This window comes from Peromyscus maniculatus, chromosome 18 (assembly GCF_049852395.1).
Source record: "Peromyscus maniculatus bairdii isolate BWxNUB_F1_BW_parent chromosome 18, HU_Pman_BW_mat_3.1, whole genome shotgun sequence".
Lineage (NCBI taxonomy): Eukaryota > Metazoa > Chordata > Mammalia > Rodentia > Cricetidae > Peromyscus > Peromyscus maniculatus.
The window spans coordinates 38,593,858-38,617,674 of NC_134869.1; the positions used below are offsets into that span (position 1 = coordinate 38,593,858).

Here is a 23,817-nt window from a genome sequence, read left to right on the forward strand (position 1 = left end):
TAATCGTAAATTTTTTAAAAAATCACAATTTATTCATATTCTTCAAAAATACTTGAGTTAAAACTTTCCCAATGAATAATTACCGAACAATTTTGGTTTAGGAAATGCAGATAAAATTTGTGGCATTTTCACAAAATACATTAATTAAACTCTAAGAATATCTATGGGATGGAAAAAAATCACAAATCGTATATGTTGTCACAACTCCAACTCAAATTCTTCACACTAAACATTTCCTTTTACAGTGAAATATTTTCTCAAATACATATAAAACTTTATAAAATAATTAGTTATAAACAATGCTGTCTTTCAAGTCAAGTTGATTTAGTCATCTTACCATGTAGGATTCCTCCTCTTTATAAAAAATGTGCTTCATAGGACCAAATTTTACAGTACCATATATTCAAGGAAATAAAATCAACTCTGGAGCACTCTAATTATAGATGGTAACGTTCATTGCAAAAATAACTTGGGAAATTTAATGGACTCACCTATTTAATAAATTCCTGTCATCACTGCAAGTTAGAGCCTCCAGTAATATCTTCTTCTCCGAAACTTCAGTAGTAGAGTGGAATTTCATCCAGATAAACTCCCAGACATCCTCATCCAGCAATGACACTCCTGTGCAGTAGACGATGTCTCTAACATTGAGTGGTATTCTAAGGAAGCAACCCATGGTGGTTATCTATTAATCAAAAGCTTCGTAGTTTTGAAAATAAAGGCCAATTTTGCTTTCCTACAGCCAACTACTTAAAAAATGATTTACCAATTACATTTCTCCTAAAACAGTGTAATACTACATTGCACTGATATGCAAATATATTGGTGACTAGAAAATAAAATAATGTCTTTTATTCCAAGGAAGTTTTGAATTTCATTTTTGTTTATGCTCATAAAATTATCATTAAACAAACTAACAACAAAGCCCAGTTAAAGCATCAAAAACATAAAGTCCTTTCTATTTTCAAAGGCATTAACTGAATTGCTATCTAAAAATTTGCTTTCATAAGGTATACACTCAGAAAATGACAACAAAGGTAGTAGATGGTGAATTTATTTGGATAAAAGTCAACCACTTCATTTTAAATTCTTTTTGAAAAACAATCTATTTTAAAAATGTAATGTGTATGTGTGAGGGTCTGAGTGTATGTAACTGAATCAGGTTTGTGCCAGAGCCTGGAGAGATCAGAAGAGGGCATCAGGTCCCCTGGAACTGGAATTACAGGTTGTCAGACCCTTGAGCTGGTTTCTTGGAATTGAACCCAATCCAAGTCTTCTAAAAGAACAGAAAGTACTTTTAACTGCTGAGCCATTGATCCAACACTAAGGGACTTTCCTGTGGCCAGTAGACAGGATAGAACTCATGACCTTGGTGTTATTAGCTCCACATTCTAAACAACTGAGCTAACTGGCCATTTTTACATTTTTATATTATTATATAGAAGTAATTTCCTCAAACATTACAAATATAGAATCATAAATTTAATGATAAACAATAAAACATAACTAATAAAGACCTTTCCACTATGTTTATGTGGTTATTATAAAACAATAGTAAACTATTACTTTGACTCCAAAATAAAAAGTCAGAGTGAGAAAAATTAGCATGAATTTAGTTATGCCTGGCAATTCATGAATTATAAATTTGCAAGTCAACTTTCTCACAGTGGTGTTCTATGATACACCACATTCCCTTGCTCTTTAAAATATTTGTCTGAAGAAATATTTGAAGACTTTTCACAAGTTGGAAAGTGTATATCTCTTTTTGTAATATTCATTAGTTTATTAGTTAAATTTCCCATTAATAATTTGAATGTGACCACACAGATTGTCCTCTCCAAGTCACAGGAAGAAACAATGCTTTTTAAAGATTCAGAACTTTTATTGTTAAACATTATTATGGATAAAGCGGTATGAGAAAGCAGAAAAAAGTCTGAGTGTCTACAAGTGTGGGGATGGGAGTCATTTCCAGCAGTTAAGAAGGGCTGCTCACAAGAGAGAAACTCTTTCCTGTAGTGGGTAGCCATTCCAGCTTGGATCTGGAAGTTCCAACCCCCATTGAGACTCTGGCAACTGTCACGCCTAAGAGGCGGGGCCAGGGGAGGCGCCTGGAGACCTGGATGGGAGAGCGTGCTATCTCTGTGCCAGGACCTTGAACAGTGGAGGTGGACCGAGCAGAGCTCCAGAGAACACCGCTAGATTGTGATACACCTTCCCCAGACCCTGTGAACTACCTTTCCCTTTTTGTAAGTTACCCACTAAATAAATCTTCCTTTAACCAAGTGGAGTGGCCTTAATAATTTCACCAATATCTGGCGCTCACTTGGGGCAAATTCCAAAGGCCTGGGTGGCTCCCGCCCTCTCCTCCCTGGCTGGCGGGTACCTAAACCCACCTGCAAAGTTCCATATAACCAGGGAACGCCTACATGGTTCCATTCTTGAAAAAGGGAGCAGCTAGTCCGGTCTCAATTCCCTAGCTTAGCCCCGAGACCAGAGAAAGAGGCACTCCCCTGCTCCCTGGCTTGCTCCCTGCCTGCTGGCTCCGGTTTCCACCATCTCTCACTCCAGCCAAGATCGCCAGCAGGCCCTGTTTTGGAGCTATAACAACGCCACCTGCTGGCTGAAAAGTGCTACTACATGCCCCCAAACCATGAAAGGTAAGTATATTGTTTCAAGTAAAGGTACTTGATAATTTTACACCTTAAAATTGACTAACAAATTTTGAGTAATTCTTGTAATATGGCTGACAACATTACCTCACAAGAGTTAAAGAACTTTTTTGCCTGTATGGTGAATGACATCTTCCTGGAAATATACGACATTCCTAAGGCATATCTGGCCTGTACCATTTTGGCATTCATCATAATAATTCACAGTGTTCAAACACTGGTTTAAGAACAAAGATGAGTCATTATTGGGACTGAAACAGGCTTTATAAGATAGCAATGAAGGCTTACAGAAAAAGATTCTCTTTCTAGAATCTGCTTTAAAAGATAGCAATGAAGGCTTACAGAAAAAGATTCTCTCTCTGGAATCTGCTAACCAGGATTTACAGGCTTTCAAAGACAGCAATGAAGGCTTACAGAAAAAGATTCTTTCTCTAGAATCTGCTAATCAGGATTTACAAAAAAGGCTTGTACCCAAAATTGATTTTATTGATAATAAATATGAATATTTAATGGATAGAACACTAACTCTCCAGAGTGAAGTTGTGGCTACTCAGACAGTATATAAGGAAGAAAGATTATCATTAATTGGTAAGATAAGGTCCATGGAATCACGTGTTTCTGAGGAACATAAAAACTTCTGCTATGGGATGGTCTGTATGTCAAATTGCTCTGATTGGTCAATAAATAAAACACTGATTGGCCAGTGGCCAGGCAGGAAGTAGGTGGGACAACGAGAGAGGAAAATTCTGGGAAGTGGAAGGCTGAGGCAGAGAGACACTGTAGCCACTGTCAGGACAAGCAGTATGTAAAGACGCCGGTAAGCCACCAGCCACGTGGCAAGGTATAGATTTATGGAAATGGATTAATTTAAGCTATAAGAACAGTTAGCAAGAAGCCTGCCATGGCCATACAGTTTATATGCAATATAAGTCTCTGTGTTTACTTGGTTGGGTCTGAGTGGCTGTGGAACTGGCGGGTGACAGAGATTTGTCCTGACTGTGGGCAAGGCAGCAAAACTCTAGCAACAAACTTCTATGATTCCATGAGAAATCGGGAGTCCCTTGCAAGAGAGGAGGTTCACTCCCTAGAACAGACCCTAGGTGCTCATTTGCAAGCCCTAGAAGAAACTCTCAGTAAACATGACAAGGGAACTAATAAGCAGAAGGTCAAGACCATAGAGGTTGTAACATCTCCAAATGGCTCTCATACAATGGCTTATCCTGTTATCGTCCATGAGAAGCCAGCAGATGACACACACCCCGAGCCATATATGACATATACATTACAACCAATTTCAACAAGGGACTTTAAAAATATAAAGAAAACAGTAGTTACATATGGGATATATTCCACATACATAAAACAGATGTTAAATTTGTGGTCTACCTCACATAGAATCATCCCAGATGACTGGCATCAGTTAATTTCAGCTGTTCTAGAATATAGATAGCAGTTACAGTGAAAAAGCTGGTTGAGAGAAGAGGCAAAAAATTTAGAACAACAAGGTAAACTCAGAGGTTTTATGATCTCCCAAGATCAAATACTTGGTGAGGGATGTTTCGCTGACAGGAATGTACAAGCCACTTATGATGAGCATACAATATCCCTATGCCGTACAGCAGCTCTAAATGCTTGGGAAAAAAATTCCAGAACCTGGAAAACCAACTGAGGTATACACAAAGATATTTCAAGGACCACATGAACTCTTCACTGATTTTTTACAAAGGCTAAACACAGCTATAACAAGAGCTGTGTCAGATATAGAATTAAGAAAAGTATTAACTGAGTCCTTGGTATTCGACAATGCTAATGCAGAATGAAGAAGAATATTTACACCATTAAAGATCAGATCAGCTCCTTTGGAAGAATGGATTCAATATACTAATGGTGTTCAGTCTCTTAACTACAGTAATGAGGCTTGGATAGGAGAGACAAATCCCAGAGGTGAAAGAAGGCCCCATAGTACCAAATATTTTAAATGTGGTACACCAGGACATATAAGTAAAAACTGTACATCGGGTACTCCTAGGAGTAATACTCCTTCTAGAAATAGCCTAAACAGGAGACCCCAACCACCTCCTGGATTATGTAGAAGATGTGGCAAAGGCTGACATTGGACCAGTGAGTGCAGATCAAAAATAGATATACAAGGCAACCCTTTACTGGTGGAAAACACCTCAGGGGGCCTCTTGCAGGCCCCCAAATCAAACGTAGTATGAACATTCCCAGCCACTGTGGAAGAAATTCCTCTCCAGGACAATTGAATAAACCAATGCCTAATGTAAAAACCAATACTGCAATGGATGATAAAACAGCTTTGATAGATGGATCACAGTTTACAAAGAACACTATAAAACAAATATTTTGGCAGACTTCCATAAATGAACAAAGACCAAAGCTTAGAATTCGAATTAATGGCCTGGTTCTGGAGGGCCTGGTAGACACAGGTGCAGATGTGAGTACAATTACACCAAAATTATGGCATCCAAATTGGCTTCTTCAAGAGGTAGATGTCCAAATTTTAGGGATTGCCACCCTATCTCAGATAAAACAGAGTTCAAGATGGGTTGAATGCACAGAGCCAGAAGGACAGAGAGGAAGGCTGAAGCCATATGTAGCAAATGTAGCAATAAATCTTTGGGGCTGAGATCTGTTACAACAGTGGAATACCCAGATTAAAATTCCTACACTTTCAGAAAAGAAATACAGACCAATGCATGTTTTTAGGAATAATACCATGACATGCTATAAAAATCAGTCACCAACCATAAAGGCTGTTCACAAACAGAGCACAACTATTGTTGAACTCTCAGAAGTACCAACTACCTTACCTTTAAAATGGCTAACTAATAAACCTGTCTGGGTTGGACAAAAGAAAGGCTACAAGCTTTAGAACAGCTGGTTCAGTTAAATGCTCAACACATTGAAGAATCTACCAGCCCTTGGATTCTCCTGTATTTGTTATTTAAAAAAATCTGGTAATTGGAGAATGCTGACAGATCTGAGAGCTATTAATAAAGTAATTCAGCCAATGGGCTCTCTACAGACTGGGATGTCCTTGCCCTCTCTGCTACCCAAAAAATGGCCTATAATAGTTATTGACTTAAAAGACTGTTTCTTTACCATACCCTTACAAGAAAATGATAGAGAAAAATTTGCCTTCACAGTACCTAATTATAATAATTCTCAGCCAGTCAAGAGATATCAATGGGAGGTCCTCCCACAGGGAATGTTAAACAGCCCTACTTTGTGCCAATACTTTGTGGAGAAACCATTAGAGATAATTCGTGTAAAGTTTCCACAATCCATAATTTATCACTATATGAATGATATCCTATTAGCTGATCCAAAGTTAGATACATTAGAAAGCATGTTTGAAGAAGTAAAAAAAGTTTTGCCTCGCTGGGGACTGCAAATTGCTCCTGAAAAAATACAAAGAGGAGATTCTATTAATTACTTAGGATATAAGATAGAGCTACAAAAAATTAGACCCCAGAAGGTACAACTAAGGAGAGATAGATTGAAGACTCTTAATGATTTTCAAAAGTTATTAGGAAGCATTTCCAACTTACTGGGTATCATGGAAATACCCAAAGATGGACTACAAAATTTGGCTAATACTCTAGAAGGGGACAAAGAATTAAATAGTCCAAGAGAATTATCAGCTGAAGCTGAAAAGGAATTGGCTCTAGTAGAAAAGACAATTCGAGAAGCACATGTGGGTCGTGTGGATCCAGAACTTAAATGCATTCTTGTCATATTCCCCTCCCGACATTCCCCAACAGGTATTTTGATGCAGAGGGGAGATATTTTATTGGAATGGATATTCCTATCATGCAAACCAAATAAGAAATTAAAGACTTATATAGAAAAGATCTCTGATTTGATTCAAAAGGGTAAATTAAGACTTCGTCAGTTGACAGAAATGGACCCAGTAGAAATTGTAATACCTTTAACTAATGAGGAAATTTCATCACTATGGAAAGATAATGAATACTGGCAGAGAGCCTGCAGTAACTTTTTGGGAGTGATTAACAAACACTATTCCAAAAGCAAGAGAAGAGAATTCATAAAGAAGACTGAATGGGTCCTTCCTCACATTGTATGACAAAAGCCACTTTCTGGAGTCCTCACATTCTATCCTGATGCAAATAAATCAGGGGAAGCAGGATACAAATCAGGAGACTTAAGTAAAGTGGTACAAATTCCATAAAGCTCTGTACAAAAGGCAGAACTGTATGCCATTCTTACGGTACTGATGGACTTCACAGAACCCCTCAATATAGTCACTGACTCTCAATATGCAGAGAGAGTTGTTTTACATATTGAAACTGCTGAATTTATTCCTGATAATACAGAATTAACTTCATTATTCATACAATTGCAGGAAATCATCAGAAAAAGGGAACATCCTATATGTATATAACACATATCAGATCCCATACAGGTCTTCCAGGACCTCTAGCACAAGGTAATGATGAGATTGATCAGTTACTAATAGGTAATGTGCTAGAAGCCTCAGAATATCATAAGAAATACCATGTAAGCCGGGCGTTGGTGGCGCACGCCTTTAATCCCAGCACTCGGGAGGCAGAGCCAGGTGGATCTCTGTGAGTTCGAGGCCAGCCTGGGCTACCAAGTGAGCTCCAGAAAAGGCGCAAAGCTACACAGAGAAACCCTGTCTCAAAAAAAAAAATACCAAAAAAAAAAAATACCATGTAAATAGCAAAGGTTTGAAGAAGGATTTCTCCATCACTTGGCAACAGGCTAAGGATATTGTGAAAAAATGCCCTACTTGTTCCATCTATAACCAAACTCCATTACCTGCAGGGAGCAATTCAAAAGGTATACAAAGAAATGAAATTTGGCAGATGGATGTGTTTCATTTTGCAGAATTTGGAAGATTAAAGTATGTACATCGTACCATTGACACCTATTCAGGATTTCAATGGGCAACTCCTATGAGTTCTGAAAAGGCTGATTCTGTGATTACACACCTATTAGAAGTTATGACCATCATGGGAATACCTGTACAAATTAAGACAGCCAATGCCCGAGCATATGTCTCCAATAAAATGAGACAATTCTTTGCTTATTACAATATAAAGCATGTTACAGGTATACCACACAATCCCACAGGCCAAGCAGTCATAGAAAGATCTAATTGAACTTTAAAGGATATGCTAAATAAACAGCAACAGGTAACAATGACTCCTAGAAATAGACTGCATAGTGCTTTATTAACCTTGAATTTTCTCAAAGATGATGAGAAAGGAACAACAGCTGTGGAGAGACATTGGACGACAGTCAAAACTCCTGAGCTAAACCAACCAGTTTATTTCAAGGATGTGCTGACCTCAGAATGGAAACATGGATATGTTCTACTTTGGGGAAGGGGTTTTGCCTTTGTTTCTGCAGGAGAAAAGCTATGGATACCAATAAAATTAATAAAAATTTGATTCGAACAGGAAAAACCCCTTGATGAAGAGAAGTAAAAGATCATCCACCAATGTGACATCTCTACAAGTTGTAAGAAAAAATTAACAATCAAAGGGTGGGGTAGGGTTCTGTTTTTGTCTTTCTAGGATAATGGAAATACCATCTTCCAAAAATCATAAGGCCTTGGATATCTAGATGTTTACAGCAGAAAGAAAGAATCTATTGGTACCAATCTACACACGGTAAAATCTCACTGTCTAACATCTATCTCTCTACCACTCTAGAAAAGTTGTGGTTCCAATTCAATTATATGCCAAGCTGGCTTTGGAGATGGAATTGGTTCACTCCTTCTCTAAACCCAAGCATATTGCTAAAAGAAAAGTTTGAGAGATTCTTCAGTCCCGTATCAGAAGAGCCCTCTGGTGTGAGACAGAAGGAAACCAATAAAAAGGGACCATTGTCTTCTAAATTCTAATTCTTAATTCTCTCCATGCTTACTCTTGATTTCTCAGAATCCTTTCTTATATGCTATGTCCTCTTTAAATCCAAACTTCCCATTTTTGATAACAAATAAGTTTTTTCCAATAGCAATCTCAGAAGTCTCCAGAAGGAAGATGGGGCCCCAACAACAACAACTCTACCCAATCCAGAATGATGCCATGGTAATGATCACCATACTACACTTCTTGCCAGAATTTCAGACAATCTTATCCATTACTCTAAAGCTTGCTGAAGAACCTACAGTTATTCTAACTGAGATTTAACTATCTGAGCTTTCTCACAGTACCCAACAGAGATAACATTACCCCCTAAACGACAGGAAGCAATTCTAAAAAAAAAAAAAAAAAAAAAAAAAACGATGCCCCTTCTCCCTTAGGTTTCATAATTCTCAGGGTTATTGATGATGGTTATAGGGTTGGGGGTGGAAGAAAATATTAGACTCAATATTCTAAAAAAAAAGGGTTGGGAGAGAAGAAATGGAATTGATAGGTATAAGATATGATGGTAGATTATTGTATATACTAGTAAACAAATTTAATAAAATAGCAACCTTAGATAATTTGCACTGTAAATTGTACTGTTATGGATTCTTATATGTTGATACAAATGTAAACTATTTTTATATTCCTGTTTAAGATAATTTGTATATTGATACAAATACAGAACTATATTTGTTATAATGTACATATATTTCTACTCTTATTTGAAATATTTTTATATTGATACAAATGTAAATTTATATCTATCATACGTTATGTATATTCTACTTCTGTTTAGGATATTCGGTATATGATATATATTTAAGATTATTGTCATATTGCATATCACACTATATATTCCTACCTCTGTTATAAATATCTTCACAATTTTGAAGTCATCGTTCTTCACCATACATTTGCTTATAGACTGTTTACCTTGTTTCCGTGAAGCCTGAGTCCTTAGGTTATTTCAGTAGATAAGACTTATAGATTTATAGTCACCTATGCCTGTCATCTCTATAGTTACGTTAGTTATGTTATTCAGATTTACAGATACATAGGTCAGATGAACAGGTAATCTTCAAACACTTCATAGACCTAGAGAATATGGCATTTAAATAACTTAGAATTCTGTTGACATGAGACACAATTGCTCCTAGCTGCACCAATTTGATCCCAAGAGAATGTTGGACTTCTAAGACATTTCCATTTGGAAGTTTGTCTTTTGGGCACAAAATGGCCTACTGGGCAAAGAACTGCCCTTGCCTTGACAGCTGACAGTACGAATGCAATGCTATCCTTTCTGGACAAGCGGGACACAAGGAAAGCGACCACTGTACTCTGCCAAGACAGGGTAAGATGGTCTTTCAGAATTCCTGCTTCTGAAAATGGTCTGTCAGATACTCTAGGCCTGTAGCCAATTTGAATGCACCAACAATGCTGAGAAACATTAGGTGACTGTCCAGTCTGCCAGTTGTCTCGGTCTACTCTTGCAAGATTCCCAAAGGTTGCTTGCATCCATCTACCATTTCTCAGGTACCATTATGTTCCTTCTCAGGTCTTTGATGGGACTGAAGACTAGCAGTTATAGTTACAACTTAGTACATGTAATATCTTAGATAGAACATATTAAGTATTAGATTCAAGTTCTTTAGGATAGGATACCTTTTGGAATGACCTTTATAACATGCCATTTACCTATGCTCTATATTTCTCTGGATTTTAGTATGTGTTTCTTGCTTGATATTGTTTGCATTGGTTGTAGTTCCATCTTATCTAGGTCCATTATTCCTGGACAATATTTGATAACCATTATTTTGTATATAGTCTTGTATTAGTTTAGAACCTTCTTATTTAGACAAAAAGGGGGAGATGTAGTGGGTAGCCATTCCAGCTTGGATCTGGAAGTTCCAATCCCCATTGAGACTCTGGCAACTGTCACACCTATGAGGCGGGGCCAGGGGAGGCGCCTGGAGACCCGAGAGCTGGATGGGCGAGCGCTGTCTCTGTACTGGGACCCTGAACGGTGGAGGTGGACCAAGCAGAGCTCCAGAGAACATCGCTGGATTGTGATACACCTTCCCCAGACCCTGTGACCTACCTTTCCCTTTTTGTAAGTTACCCACTAAATAAATCTTCCTTTTAACTAAGTGGAGTGGCCTTAATAATTTCACCAATACTTTCCCTCGGCAGTGTTAGCAGGCAAGCATCTGTTCATCTGTTTTTTAAAGGATGAGAAGAGTGGAGGAGGAGGAGAGAGGTAGAATCCACAGCAGTAGAGGACTTCACAGCTTATCTTTGTTTTCTAGCTAAGCCTGGATATCAAATAGAAATGTTCAGCAGGAGTCCTCTCCTCTCAGGAGTGGGTGACACAGATTTCTTCCTTTATGTTTATGACCAGCTTGCCACAATGCATACTTAAATTCACTAAGGAGAATACTGTTACTATTTTATAGAGAAAGTACTCATTCTGAATAGGTATTATTTAAGATCAGTCAGATGTCTTCAATAAATCAGCACTTATATATCAGGATGGGTCTTCTCTCCAAGTACTATGAGATGTAGAGGCCAACACTGCAATACTGCATGACTTTGGCCAAGAAATTGATTCAGAACTTTGCAAGTAAACCCCCTCCACCACACAAAAAAAACCTCTATCATTTCTCCTGAAATCACTAACTCATCAATCAATATTAGATATGTTAGTAACAGCTTACTTTCCAAGAGAAATTAAGCTATTGATGGATCAAAGAGATGAGAATAGAGCCCAGTATGTTAGGATTATCATGGTTACATGACCAGCATCCATACAAAACATTTCATATTTAAAAGTATAGAAACTAAGGAAAAGAAACAAAATTAAACCATAGATGGCAAGCTATATTCCATAGAAATTTCATGAATATTATACTACAGCCATGAGCTAAAGTTGTTGCATTTATCATCTAGAGGTGACTCCTGGCTATACCAGTTAAAATGTATAAGACACACACACAAATGCACACATAGTTTTGCCATGAGAACATCTTGTACATTCTAAAGAGTCATCAGAGGCCAAAAATAACATGTTGAGGAATGCCATGTTCTGAGTTATTCTTTTTGTAGTCTGTGTCTGAATTATTTTTGTCAGTATCTAATGTCTGCATGACATCTGTGTCTCCAGCTACTTTTTATAGCAGAAGGGACTCTGGGCTGAGAAGGGATATTTTCCATTATAAAAACACAGTTACTTATACACTCTGTGTATGTGTGTCTGTTCTACCTTTTCAGCCTAGAGACAAGTGAGGCCAATGGTTGTGATGTATCTCTGTATAAATTTCTTGGGATTCATTGTATTCTGTATTCTTGGACTCCATGATCCTGCATGCTAGTTTTCTTCCACAGATTAAGGAAGAATCAGGCTCTGTATCTTTCTGACAACTTTCTGGTTCTTTTCCTCTGTCTTTTCCCACCTAGACTTGTACAGTGTTCATGTTGGTCTGCTTGACAGTATCCTAAAAGTCCCTTCATATTTCTTCACTCCTTCCCATCCCTCTAAGTTTTCTCCTCTATGATAATTACCTCTAGTGATCTGATTTTGATTTGCTGATGCTTATGATTGTTTCCATCTGCTGGTGAAGCCTTCAAGTGAATTTTAGTTCAGCTGTTCATTTCCATGCCCTGTTGGTACTTTCAAGTATTTTCATCTTTATTGAAATTCGTAGCTTTACTTTCATTTTCTCTTAGCTTGAGTGAGCACACTTACAACAGTGATTTTGCACTAACAAGTAAACAATCAAGTCTATTTCATTAAGAGGAGTTTCTAGATTTCTCTGCTTATTTCTTTACTTTCTAGCTTTATTATTTATGTGGATTTCTGTACATTACTCTTCTTTGCACAAGTTCCTAAAGATGCTTCATACAAGAGAAGAACCATACAAACCAGCCTGGCTAGAAATTCTGGAAGGCCTCTACCACACAGCTTCTTCTCAGAAAAGCAGCAGACAGCTGCAGGTTTTGTCTGTTTACTCTGTGCTGAGCTAGGAGAGAAATGGTGATGTCTAAGAGTTCAATCCATTCTTTGTTAGGTGTCTAGATCACATTAAATGCATCAGAAGTCCGTTTCTGGAAAGCCTGATGCCCTCTTTGGAGACAGGCTCAGAGAAACTGGGGCATTGTGTGCACAGGTTAATGCTTCTTCCAGAAGGAAGCTAACAGTTGGAATCCCCACCCACCTTGGGTCTGTATTGAGCAGCAGGGGAGGTAGTCTGTACTTTCTAGTCCAAAGCAGGCTCTGAACTCTGTTGGGGGTTAACCTTTGTTAGATCTGTCAGAACTCTTAAGACTGGTGAAGAAGATCATGCCAAGATCAGTGCATCTTTTAAGAGACCACCATTGTGAATCCCTGAGCCTAACCAAACAGAAATTTCTACGCCAGTATGACCAACATGTAATTCTCTGAGAGTTTAGCTGGACATGGATGTCATCTCTAATATCTTTTTGAATTTTATCTTTTAAGCAGTGTTTACTATGTCATCTTTCAGAAATCCTCGGTGGTGGCAAGATTGGGTTTCTAACAATAAACATTACAATTACCAGCACTGTCATGATACTCAGTAAACACAGCCTTTGAGTGTCTGAAAAGGACACAATTTAGCAGTAATCTAAGGATCTACCATATAGCAAAACAATCAGAAGAAACCTTGAAACAAAAATCCAGCAATAAAAGTTTGGAAATGATGATAGATGTGATGAAGAAATATAACTTTAAAATCAAAGCCACATAGAAGGACAAAAGGTTCTATGTAGAAATCTGCAGCTGTGAATCATGGTAAATGCTGCATAATATGGATGTGCTTTGGGTTTGCTTTCACTCCAGTCACAGGCTGTCTGTCCCGTTGTACATAGTACACATATCAAACTTGATGAGGGGGAAAGTGAAGCACACATATGTTTGAATAGATAATCTGAAGCCTGAAAAAATAATCTTCAGTCTTGGGAACAAACTCCCCAAGTCTTGGGAAAGAAATGGCTCAATTAGCAGATACCAGGAGGTATAATTTCATATTTCTCCTCCAAGAGTAAAGAGGCAGAGCTGATTAGCCCAAGAATGCTGATTTTTTTTTCTAGCAACTCTCCCCACTTCATCAGTTTCTCACTTCCTTCGCCATTCACGAGATAAAATCAACGTATAGTTCGCCAGATCATTCTTACTCATTACTGAAAATAAGAACTGGATATGCCAGGGGCCCTCAGTTCCCAATGACTTCCATTGTTAATGAAACCCTCCCTTTGTTCCTAAATTTGTAAAGATGTTCTAATAACATTTTCACAAAATGATTGCTCTGGGGACAGTTTAAGATCTCTTTGTATAAACCAAAGTCATTAGGAATAAATGAAAAGGCTCATTTGTTTGTAAAGCATTATCTAAGAGACCGCAGAACCCATAGTTATGAATGGTATAAATGAGTCCTGGGAGACACTGGATATCAAGATTACAGGGATCGGGGGCCCCTTTCTAGTGAACATGAAAATTGTTTATGGAAATGTGAATATCCCCAGTCATTTCTTTTTAACTGCTGCCTCAGAAGTAAATCTTTTAATGGGATTTTATCTGCTGGGAAGAACAATGTGTTTGATTTTTTTGAGGGGCGGGGGGCGCTGGAATGGTATACAAGTATGGACAGTGAGTAAGTCTCACCTAGTTACCTGATGGAAGATGAATGAATGGGGTAAGGCTTAGCCAAAATGGAAATGCTTTTTATCTTAGAGGAGGAACACTGCAGAAATTATTGCCTAATTAGTATAACTTGTACTCTGGTTTTCATTCCATTCTCATCTTAAACAGGATTCTGACAGAGTCCATTTGTGTGATAAAAGTTTTGAATGCCTGGAAGTTCTGTATATCATTATGGGACCATTTATTTTCAGATTTCAATGATGCATTTAACTTCTTTATACTGCCAAAGGCAAGTGCTTGAAGATGAAATGCTTTGGAGGTAGATGTTAAAAATTAAGTAAGAGAAAGATAAAGACATTTCTTTCGGGTTATTTTTTTTAAACTGAGTTTAAAAAATAATAATGGTATTAGTTTGTTGAACTTACTATAACAAAGTACTATAGACTAGGTTGCTTATTACAAAGAGATTTCTTTCTTACAACTCTGAAGACTTAAGTTTGTGACCACCATCAAGTTTAGGTAAGATCCTTCTTCGAGGACACACAACACTGACTTTTTGATTTTGCCCTGGCAGAATGGGGTCTGAAGAGCTCTCTGAGTTTGTCTTTAAATAAATTAGACTGTGAGGTCTCTAAATAATTTCCAGAGGCCACACCTCCTAACGGAATCATTTTGGTAGTTAAGAATTCAGTGTATACAAAGATTCAGTCCATAACAATAATGTGTTTAAATCATACTAATTAGATACTTTAATTAATTAAAATTGAGATGTACAAACAGATAAGAAAAAATTGGCAAAGTTTTCCTAGTCAGAGAGCCTCATAGGTCCTTTCTTCTCTTTGGCAAACTATTGGCACTGATGGATACTGGGGGAGTACAAGTTACTGTTTTCAGTTCTGTACTTATGGGTGAGTCCACGGGACTCCAGTGAGTACTTCCACACTCCTTCTCAAGCACAGTGCCCTGGTTAAACTCAGGGGTCGTAAAGCACAACAAAGAGATATAAGTAGTGAACACGGGAGAAGGAGTTGTAGGGAAGATGGGAGATTATAGGGGTAGGAAGGAGAAAAAGTATAGGAGAAGAATAATCAGAATGCGTTATGATGTATGTGTATGATATTGTCAAGGGGGAAATTTAATATACTATTTTAATTAAACAGTACAATGCATTTATCCATAGCGGGGTTGGGGGTTGGGGGTGGGAGGGGGGGAAGACTGAAGGGATTCACCGGAGAATATTATCAACATTCTTCTTCAAGGTCCAAGTATGATAGGCAGCTAGTCTTTTTGTTAAACCATAATTTCAAGTTTAGTAATTAAATAATTTTGCTGTTATGTGGGAAATAACCAAACGTTTAATTATATTTGTAAAGACAAGTCTATTATTATTAGAATAAAACACATCCCATAAAGCTTCTATTGAAAATTCAGACATGATACTAATTATTTAAATGCTGAAACTTAAACCATCTTCCAAGGAAAATTACATTGATTGAAGAAAAAAAGGCATACAACTTTTTTTTTAAAAATGTAACTTTTTATAATTAATAAAAATATTCATCTATTTTCAAGTGGGTTCCCTAGAACTAATTTGGCCGGCAGTTTGTTTCTAGTCGGGGTGAGTCTAGGTCAATGCCTTGGGCTTCGTTTCTCATCCTAATTGGACAGGGCTAAAGTCCATGGTTCTAAAGTCCCTTCTTGCTCTGTTAGTACAAGAATCTTTTCATTAGTGATCACATTAACATTGAAATGTGGATTTAATTATTTTCAAAGACAATGAGAAATATCGCTCAAAGGAGCCTATCTGAAAACAGCATTGCCTCTCTGTGGAGTGTCACACACCGTCCATAAGGAGTGGGACCCAGCATTTAATTAATTTTAATTAATGAACACTGAATCCACTCATTTGAAAGATTGTTGACATACTCTACGAATGAAGAGCTTTGGTTGAAACCTGTTTGCCAAGGCTCCAAATCTTGTGCCTTAAAAGGTGTTTATTCCGCGTTGGGGATTTAGCTCAGTGGTAGAGCGCTTGCCTAACAAGCACAAGGCCCTGGGTTGGGTCCTTAGCTCTGGGGGAAAAAAAAATGTTTATTCTCTTCTGTCTTTCAGGGTTGCCAGTTCCTAAGGTTAAAGCACCCAGCTGAAAAACAACCTGTTTTTGCACAGTTCGCCCTTGTGCACAGTGTCCTCTGCCTCCTTCTCTCTCTGCCACAATTCTTCAGCCTCTTGTCTGCTTCCAAGAACACCACCTTGAATAAAACTTAGAGCTGCCAAGAAGGGATTTGTGACTTTGCACCTAAGTGTCAATTCACTCATCTGGGAAATAGGGGTAACCGGTCCTGACTGGGCTGTTACAATGGAGAAGTGAGATAATCTCCATCCATTACTTCGGACACTGCCCCGTGCTTATTACGGTATTGGCGAGGAGGACTTTATCTCTGCCGTGTACATGATGCAGTGCTAAGAACAATGAAGAATCTTATAAGATATGTGAAGGACCCTCTTCCTCACCCTCTTCCTCTTCTTTATTTCTATTATCGGTGTTCGTGTGTGTGTGTGTGTGTGTGTGTGTGTGTGTGTGTGTGTGTGTGTGTGTGTCCGTCCCTCTGTCCCTCTGTATATATAAATGTGTCAGTCAAAGGACAGACCACCTCAGTTGTCATGTCCCTCAGAGGCTATTCAGCTTGCTTTTTGATCATTTGTTTGGGAGATGTTGACCTTTTTTGGAGACCTCATACTTACCAACTAGGTTAGGCTGTCTCCGATCTGGCGCATCCACCCCCCTAGCACTAGATGACAGGAAATAAACCATTATTCCTTTTTTTGTTTGTTTGTTTATTTTTAAATCTGAGTGCTGAGGATCAAACTCCAGTCATTGTGTTTGCATTGCAAGCATTTTACCTCCTTAACTATAACCCTAGCCCCAATTTTTAGGATAAAGAGTAGCCAACCAAGATGCCTATCTTTTTCCAAGTGATTAATGGGATTTTTATTAAAGCAGGTATGATTATTTTTTAAATGATCAAAACAAAAATTAACAATCTATTTTTTAAAATGTCAAGTTTAAGACAGTCGCATAAGATGCATTTTATAATGAGACCTAGCTTTCTGGACATGTTAATCAATTGTGATGCCCCTAAGGATTTATATCACACCTCTGGAATCCAAGAGGAGTGCTGGATTTAAGTGCCTCTATAATGGCCCCCCTAAAGGGACAAAATCCTAGCTGAATTGTAGTCAGTGACAGAGTAAAAATATTAGGCACCAAGACTGGTAGTGAAGCACCTTCACATCCTATGTGGGAAGACTCCACTCTAGAAAGCACTCTCTCCTATGTCCAGGATATGATCATTCCCAGTGAAGCATAAGCACAACAAGAGGAATGCAAAAATCATACAACAAAGACAAATCAGTTGCACCAGCAGGCTGCAATGGCCTCTTTACCTGGCAGGACAGCAGTGAGAAAGCCTGGTGGTGAAGAGACCAAGCATGTTTAAAAGATCTGAAATGTGTTCCGAGCAGATGTTCAAGACTTCTTGAAATTTTAATTTTGCATGTCTGAAAGCAGTTTGGGCTGCTCTTTCCAGATCAAAAGAAAAAGAGCTGGGGCTGGTGGTGAGGTTTTCAACTCTTCGCAGAGTAACCGTGTTTTAATATAACCACATTCTTTTGAAAGGATTTAAAAAATTAAGGGAAAATGTACTTTGAGAAGGACATTCACTTTAAGTTCAAATAAAGCCTATGAAAATATTTGAAATGTTTATGATATATATATATATATGTATATATATATATATATATATATATATATATATATATATATATACTTTTTTCCCTACTAGCAGGGAAACCACACACACACAGACACACACACAGACACACACAAACAGAGAGAGAGAGAGAGAGAGAGAGAGAGAGAGAGAGAGAGAGAGAGAGAGAGAGAGAGAAGCAATCCTAGGCAGAATAATACACACACACACACACACACACACACACAAGAGCCACCAAAGGAAACGTAGAAAGCCAACAATTGGAGGATTTATGGATTCTCTGTTTCTCTTCCACTTGACTTAAGCTCACCCCACTGAAAAGCTGAGAGCAATGATAGTTAGCGTGGAACATCTTAACGCTCCTAGGACCTTCTTGTCATGTAATAAGAATCAGTTTCTTCCATTACAAATGCTTCATGACAAAAGTAGAAAAATTAAGAATTCTGTGATGACTCATAAATCAAGGCGCATCAGGATCCGATTATAAATAGCTGTGAGAACACAGCATAATAACAGGATAATTTAAAATGTAAGATGTATACAGTTGGAGTCGCAGTTGTGAAGGGGCTGATAACTCGCCCTATTTATGGAGTTTGGGGTTTAAAATGAGGCAAAGTATTTCCTGAGCATCACCTGCCGGTTCTAGGTCATCTGCATGTCCCAGCAAAATGTATGGGTTCTTCACTCCTCTCTACCAAGGTACAATAAACCTATTTTCTATAATATGAAGTCTACATGTATCAAAAATATTAATGATATTGTCTGAATCACAATAATTATGGATCAGTACTCTGGCCTAACTGTTAAGACAGGAGTTGAATGATAAGCCCTCTTCCATACAATAGCAAGTACATAAGCCGTACTGCTCAACTCACAACCCAGGTATGAGCATTTCAAAAATTCCCAGCAATATATTCAGCTCCCCCTCACCAAATGGCATTTGTTACCTAGGAACAATCTAGAGCAATAGCCATCATCTTTTGTAGTCATACAAAGGCTGAAAAATTACAGGGATTTATTAATGCCATCAAAGTACAACTTCTATAAATGATAGTGATCAGTGCAAATGAAGTCTCTCTTTGTACCATTAATGCATGTCAAAGTCATGAGGTTAAGCAGCTGATTCTCCAACCTGGGAAGAACTGACTATCGTAAGTTAATTCCTTGGCATAACAACAAAGCTGTCCTGAGAACAGGATGACTAATATTTTTTTCTCACTTGAAATGTCCTCTTTCCAAAATAGATCTTATTTTGGAAAAAAAAATGCTAGCATTCTTGTGTGTGTGTGTGTGTGTGTGTGTGTGTGTGTGTGTGTGTGTGTGTGTGTGCTGTGTGTATACATGTATACTTTTCTAATTTTAACTGATATATGTAGTAAACAAGAAAATGGTATGCTTTTTGAAACTTGAAAACAATTCTTATATATAGCAAATCTTAAATTACCTACTAAATCTGAAATTATATCACTAGATTACACACACACACACACACACACACACACACACAAGGATATATAAATATATATACTTCCTATTCTCTTTTCATCTACAAAATTTCTGTTAAATCTCATATGTGCATGCATTCAAAGGAAGATATGTCATGACATCTGATAAAGGGCACTCATTAAAAATAGTCATAAAAATCTAGTTCAAATTAAAGAATATAAAATTACCAAAAATAAACAACCTGACTTCTTGAGAAAAGGAAACCAGCATGAATGGATTAAAAATACTACATATTATGTTAAAAAGTACACTATGCTTTGGAATGCTGTAACTGAGGAAAATACACAAGTTCATTGTTTTGTGGAGTAAAGGAAATATCAATTTGTCTATGTACAAATGTCCTTGTCAGGTCCTAGTTATAGCACTCCATGCTTTTGAAACAATAAGTAAACAGTGAGTACATTGAGTAGCTATGCTCCATATTTCAAAACAAAATAAAGAGGTGCTTGTTTATATTTGAAATTAAATAGCACTAACCAATATTTTTCTATTTAGTTTTATAATATATCTAAATATATACAAGTGAAAGAATTCTGAAAATGAATCTGTGGGGCCATTGCAATGATTTTTATGGAAGTTTCCATACATTATTTAATGTACACTACTGAGCACTCCTGTGATTTTTTTTTTAATATATACAATGAAACATGATATTATAGCTGGTGATTCTACATAGTTGCATGGCTTTTGTGAGTGACACGGAGAAACAGCCTTTCTATTTTGTTCTGCATACTCATGAAAATTTTAAGAAGGAAAAAAATGAAGTTAAAAGTTTGATTCACACTATCTCCTTTGTATATTACTACAGCATTGGTGAATTTAAAGCAAGTGTTAATTATAAAACAGAAAATATTATTTTTCTGGGGTTTTAACTATGACAGTTTACATGAAGCTTTTCACATTAGCTTGATGGCAGAAGTCTGAAAGAATATGGTTGGGTCTTTCTGGAAATTTTAAAGATAAATCTACCCCATGTTTCTCTCCTGCATTGGTAATGTCCCAATGCCCATATCTCTTCATTATAGAGTTACTGCAGTCTCTATCTCTGTTTTTATACAACTCAACTCCTTCATCTTGTGCCTTCTTCTCCCTGTCTTATTAAGAATGCTTGGGGCTGGAGAGATGGCTCAGTGGTTAAGAGCACTGGCTGCTCTTCCAGAGGTCCTGAGTTCAATTCCAAGCAACCACATGGTGGCTCACAGCCACCTATAGTGGAATCTGATTCCCTCTCTGGCATAAGGTAGTACATGCATAGACATTAAATAAATAAATAAATAAGTCTTTAAAAAAGAATGCTCATCATTAGATGAAGGTTCTATCTGATTACAGGATTATGTCATCTTTAACTCTATTATCTCAGCAAAGACCTCATTTCTCATAAGACTATATTTACAAATTAGGTTTGGAATTGGAAGACCATCTTTCTTTAGAGGTAATTTTTCAATTAATACATGGCTGTATGCGTACATGCCCTTAATTCTTATGTTATTACTAGGGAACAAAAAGGCACTAAAGTTCTTTTTTTTACTTTTCACATATCTTAAAATATGCTTAAAATAATTCTCAATATCTAATTTGGTCATAATTGTGATATTACACAAATGCTACACTGTCTTAAGAGGCTAATGTGAATTATTTTCATTTACTTCCTTTGACATAGAGTGAATCTTGTATCTTCAATGAATTATAGGCTTTATTCACAAGGTGAAAAGTTAACAAGAGTGGCATTGCTAAAGAACTATCCTTAGTAATCATAGAAGTGCTTGCATTGTTTGTGTAAAGTGTGTAAGAAATCTTGACTATGGTCAACAGTCATTGCAATGATCCTAATCAATATATTTACACCTATACGTATAATCGAATGCTTAGAAAACTAATTACATGTATTTGCATTGGCTATTCAGGTTTGACTTGGTAAATAATAATGACTTCTATTATAAGGTCAATCAGGATAGCTTGTTCAATTGTCTGTATAGGTCTTTATTCATTTTGCACTTACTCTTTTATAAACAGGCTGCTTAAATAAGACTATTATATAATTAATCAATAGGCAAATTTTGATAAATGACATGAGAATTCATAGTATTGTACCTGACATCAGTGTAATATTAGGCAAACAATACTAACACAAAAAAGAAAATTAGTATTGGCAGAAATGGAGGAAAAGCCAATTACAGTGTAAAGGAAAAAATTAAACTAAATAGCTACCTTCAAAAAGCACACTTCTGTAAAAATTAAAATACCTTGAAGAAATAGTATTGAGTATTTGCCTTGCTACATGGTTAGCAATATATTTTTAAAGTGAAACATCAAGAAAAAGCTCCGAGTTAGAAGAAAATATGTGCACAATTATTTCTACATCTAAAATAGAATATAAAACCAGTAATTAACACATTCAGAATAAATTTAAGACTGACAATAAGGAAAGAATGGAACTATAAACTTAATGTAGTTAGCAACAGCAATAATTAATAAATTAATAATTAATAAATGTATTAAATTCCCCACCATGGAAGAAGAAAGGGTGGCCTTTCATTATGATCCCAGGGATGGAAAGGGAGACTTACAAATCTCTCTTCCCAGTTTTATGAACTTCCACTGCATGAAGACCTATGTGTCTACAAATGCTCTGATAGGGATTAGATACTGGCCAAGATTCCCAGCCCAAGTAAAGGAGGTCATAGCAGCCTTCCTACTACATCCTGTGCATTATTTCTCTTTCTCCTGCATAGCTTCTCTAGAGTCCTTTTTTGGTAATACACTCTGTTCTAAGAACATGGTCCACTAAAGCCTTGATGAAGGTGCATAATCAGCTACCTAAGACTTCTGCTCACTCAGCAAATAAAACCCAAACAAGCACATTAAATGGGGAGAAAAACCTTGCAAAACTTTTAAAGGATGTTTTCATGTCAGCTGATTCTGCTCAATCAGCTAAACTTTCAGAGATACCCAAGAATCTAATCTTGAGGAAAGATACTGATGAGGAAAACTTCTTTTTTTTTTTTTTTAAACACATCGTTGTTTACAGTTAACTTTTTCTCCAGGAGCTCACTAACATAAATCTTTTCTGTGGTTCTGGGGTCAGCTGAAGATCTGCAATGGAGTCACCCTCACCAACACCACACCTGGTTCTTTCTTCTTCATCTTCTGTTGAAAATCAGACATTATTTGTGTGACATGTGGTTACCATGTATGGTAAGGTCAGAACTATGTTATCCTCTGCACTATTGATCTCTAGAGCCTTTTAAGCATGATGTCTAGGACACGGCAGAGACTCAGAATTTATTTTATATCTGAATCAAGAACTACAATAGTTTTAATTATTCCTGGTTAAATAAGTATACCTATAACTATGGAAAACATGCAAAAATGTTATATTTTAGAAACACAGATGAAAACTAAACATTAGACTGACTATTAAACATATTCCCATTACTCAAATTCAGACCTGGGAACCTGACCCTATGATAATAGTTCTCAGCTTTCCCAATGCTGCAACCCTTTAATACAGTTCCTTGTGTTATGGTGAATCTCCCATGCATAAATGCCCGGAGCCATCCCCAGAAGTGGATGGGTCCTGCACAGAGTGTAAGGAGTCAGCTGGGGAAGGAAGTGAGCCAGGCCATTGTGGTCAGGAGAATCGTGCAGCCTGACTGACTAGCAGCCAGACTGTTTCTTTATTTAGACAGAATTTAGTAAGCAGGGATACATTTGTGATGTTCCAAAACATAGATCATATCATTTTTGCTTTTGGACATGTGTCACTTCCTTTTGCTCATCTTCTATTCATCATTAATAAACTATGACAGAACAAAGTTATCATTTGTAATCATTTTCCCTCAAGTTTTGACATCATTTATAAACAGAGTTATAATTCTTACTCACTAACCCCATAACCCAATTTTTGAGAATCTAGAGGCATATGACAACCTGTTCTCAAGCTGGTAGCTTTGGTTAGTTCAAGGACACTAGACCAAAACAAAATCTTCAACCACCCTGGGCATTTTGCCATGTCTCAAGCAGTGTATTATTAACTCTTACTGGTCAGAGTGCCCAGGAAAAATCCTCAGACTAAATATGCTGTAGTTATTATTCAAATTCTGGCATAACACAATCAATGTTCCCATTTATATCTTTATAGAATTTGTCTATTTGTCTAATCCTGGCATTCTGTTGTTCCTTGGTCATATGGTATTATAGTGACTCTACATGAGCTAACTTATAAGAGAGGGAGGTCCTCATACTTTTACCATCTTTCCACTCCATACTTTGCTCATCAATATGTCTTTGTG

At 37.1% G+C, this 23,817-nt stretch overlaps 1 protein-coding gene across 1 annotated transcript in view; it reads right to left on the bottom strand.

Annotated features, from left to right (window-relative positions):
• Trhde (thyrotropin releasing hormone degrading enzyme) overlaps positions 1-23,817 on the bottom strand; it is a 407,391-nt gene that overhangs the window by 14,787 nt on the left and 368,787 nt on the right. Inside the window, exon 16 of the mRNA XM_006988963.4 lies at positions 492-659. Within this exon, the coding sequence (XP_006989025.1) occupies positions 492-659 (168 nt within the window). The remainder of the gene's footprint in view (positions 1-491; positions 660-23,817) is intronic.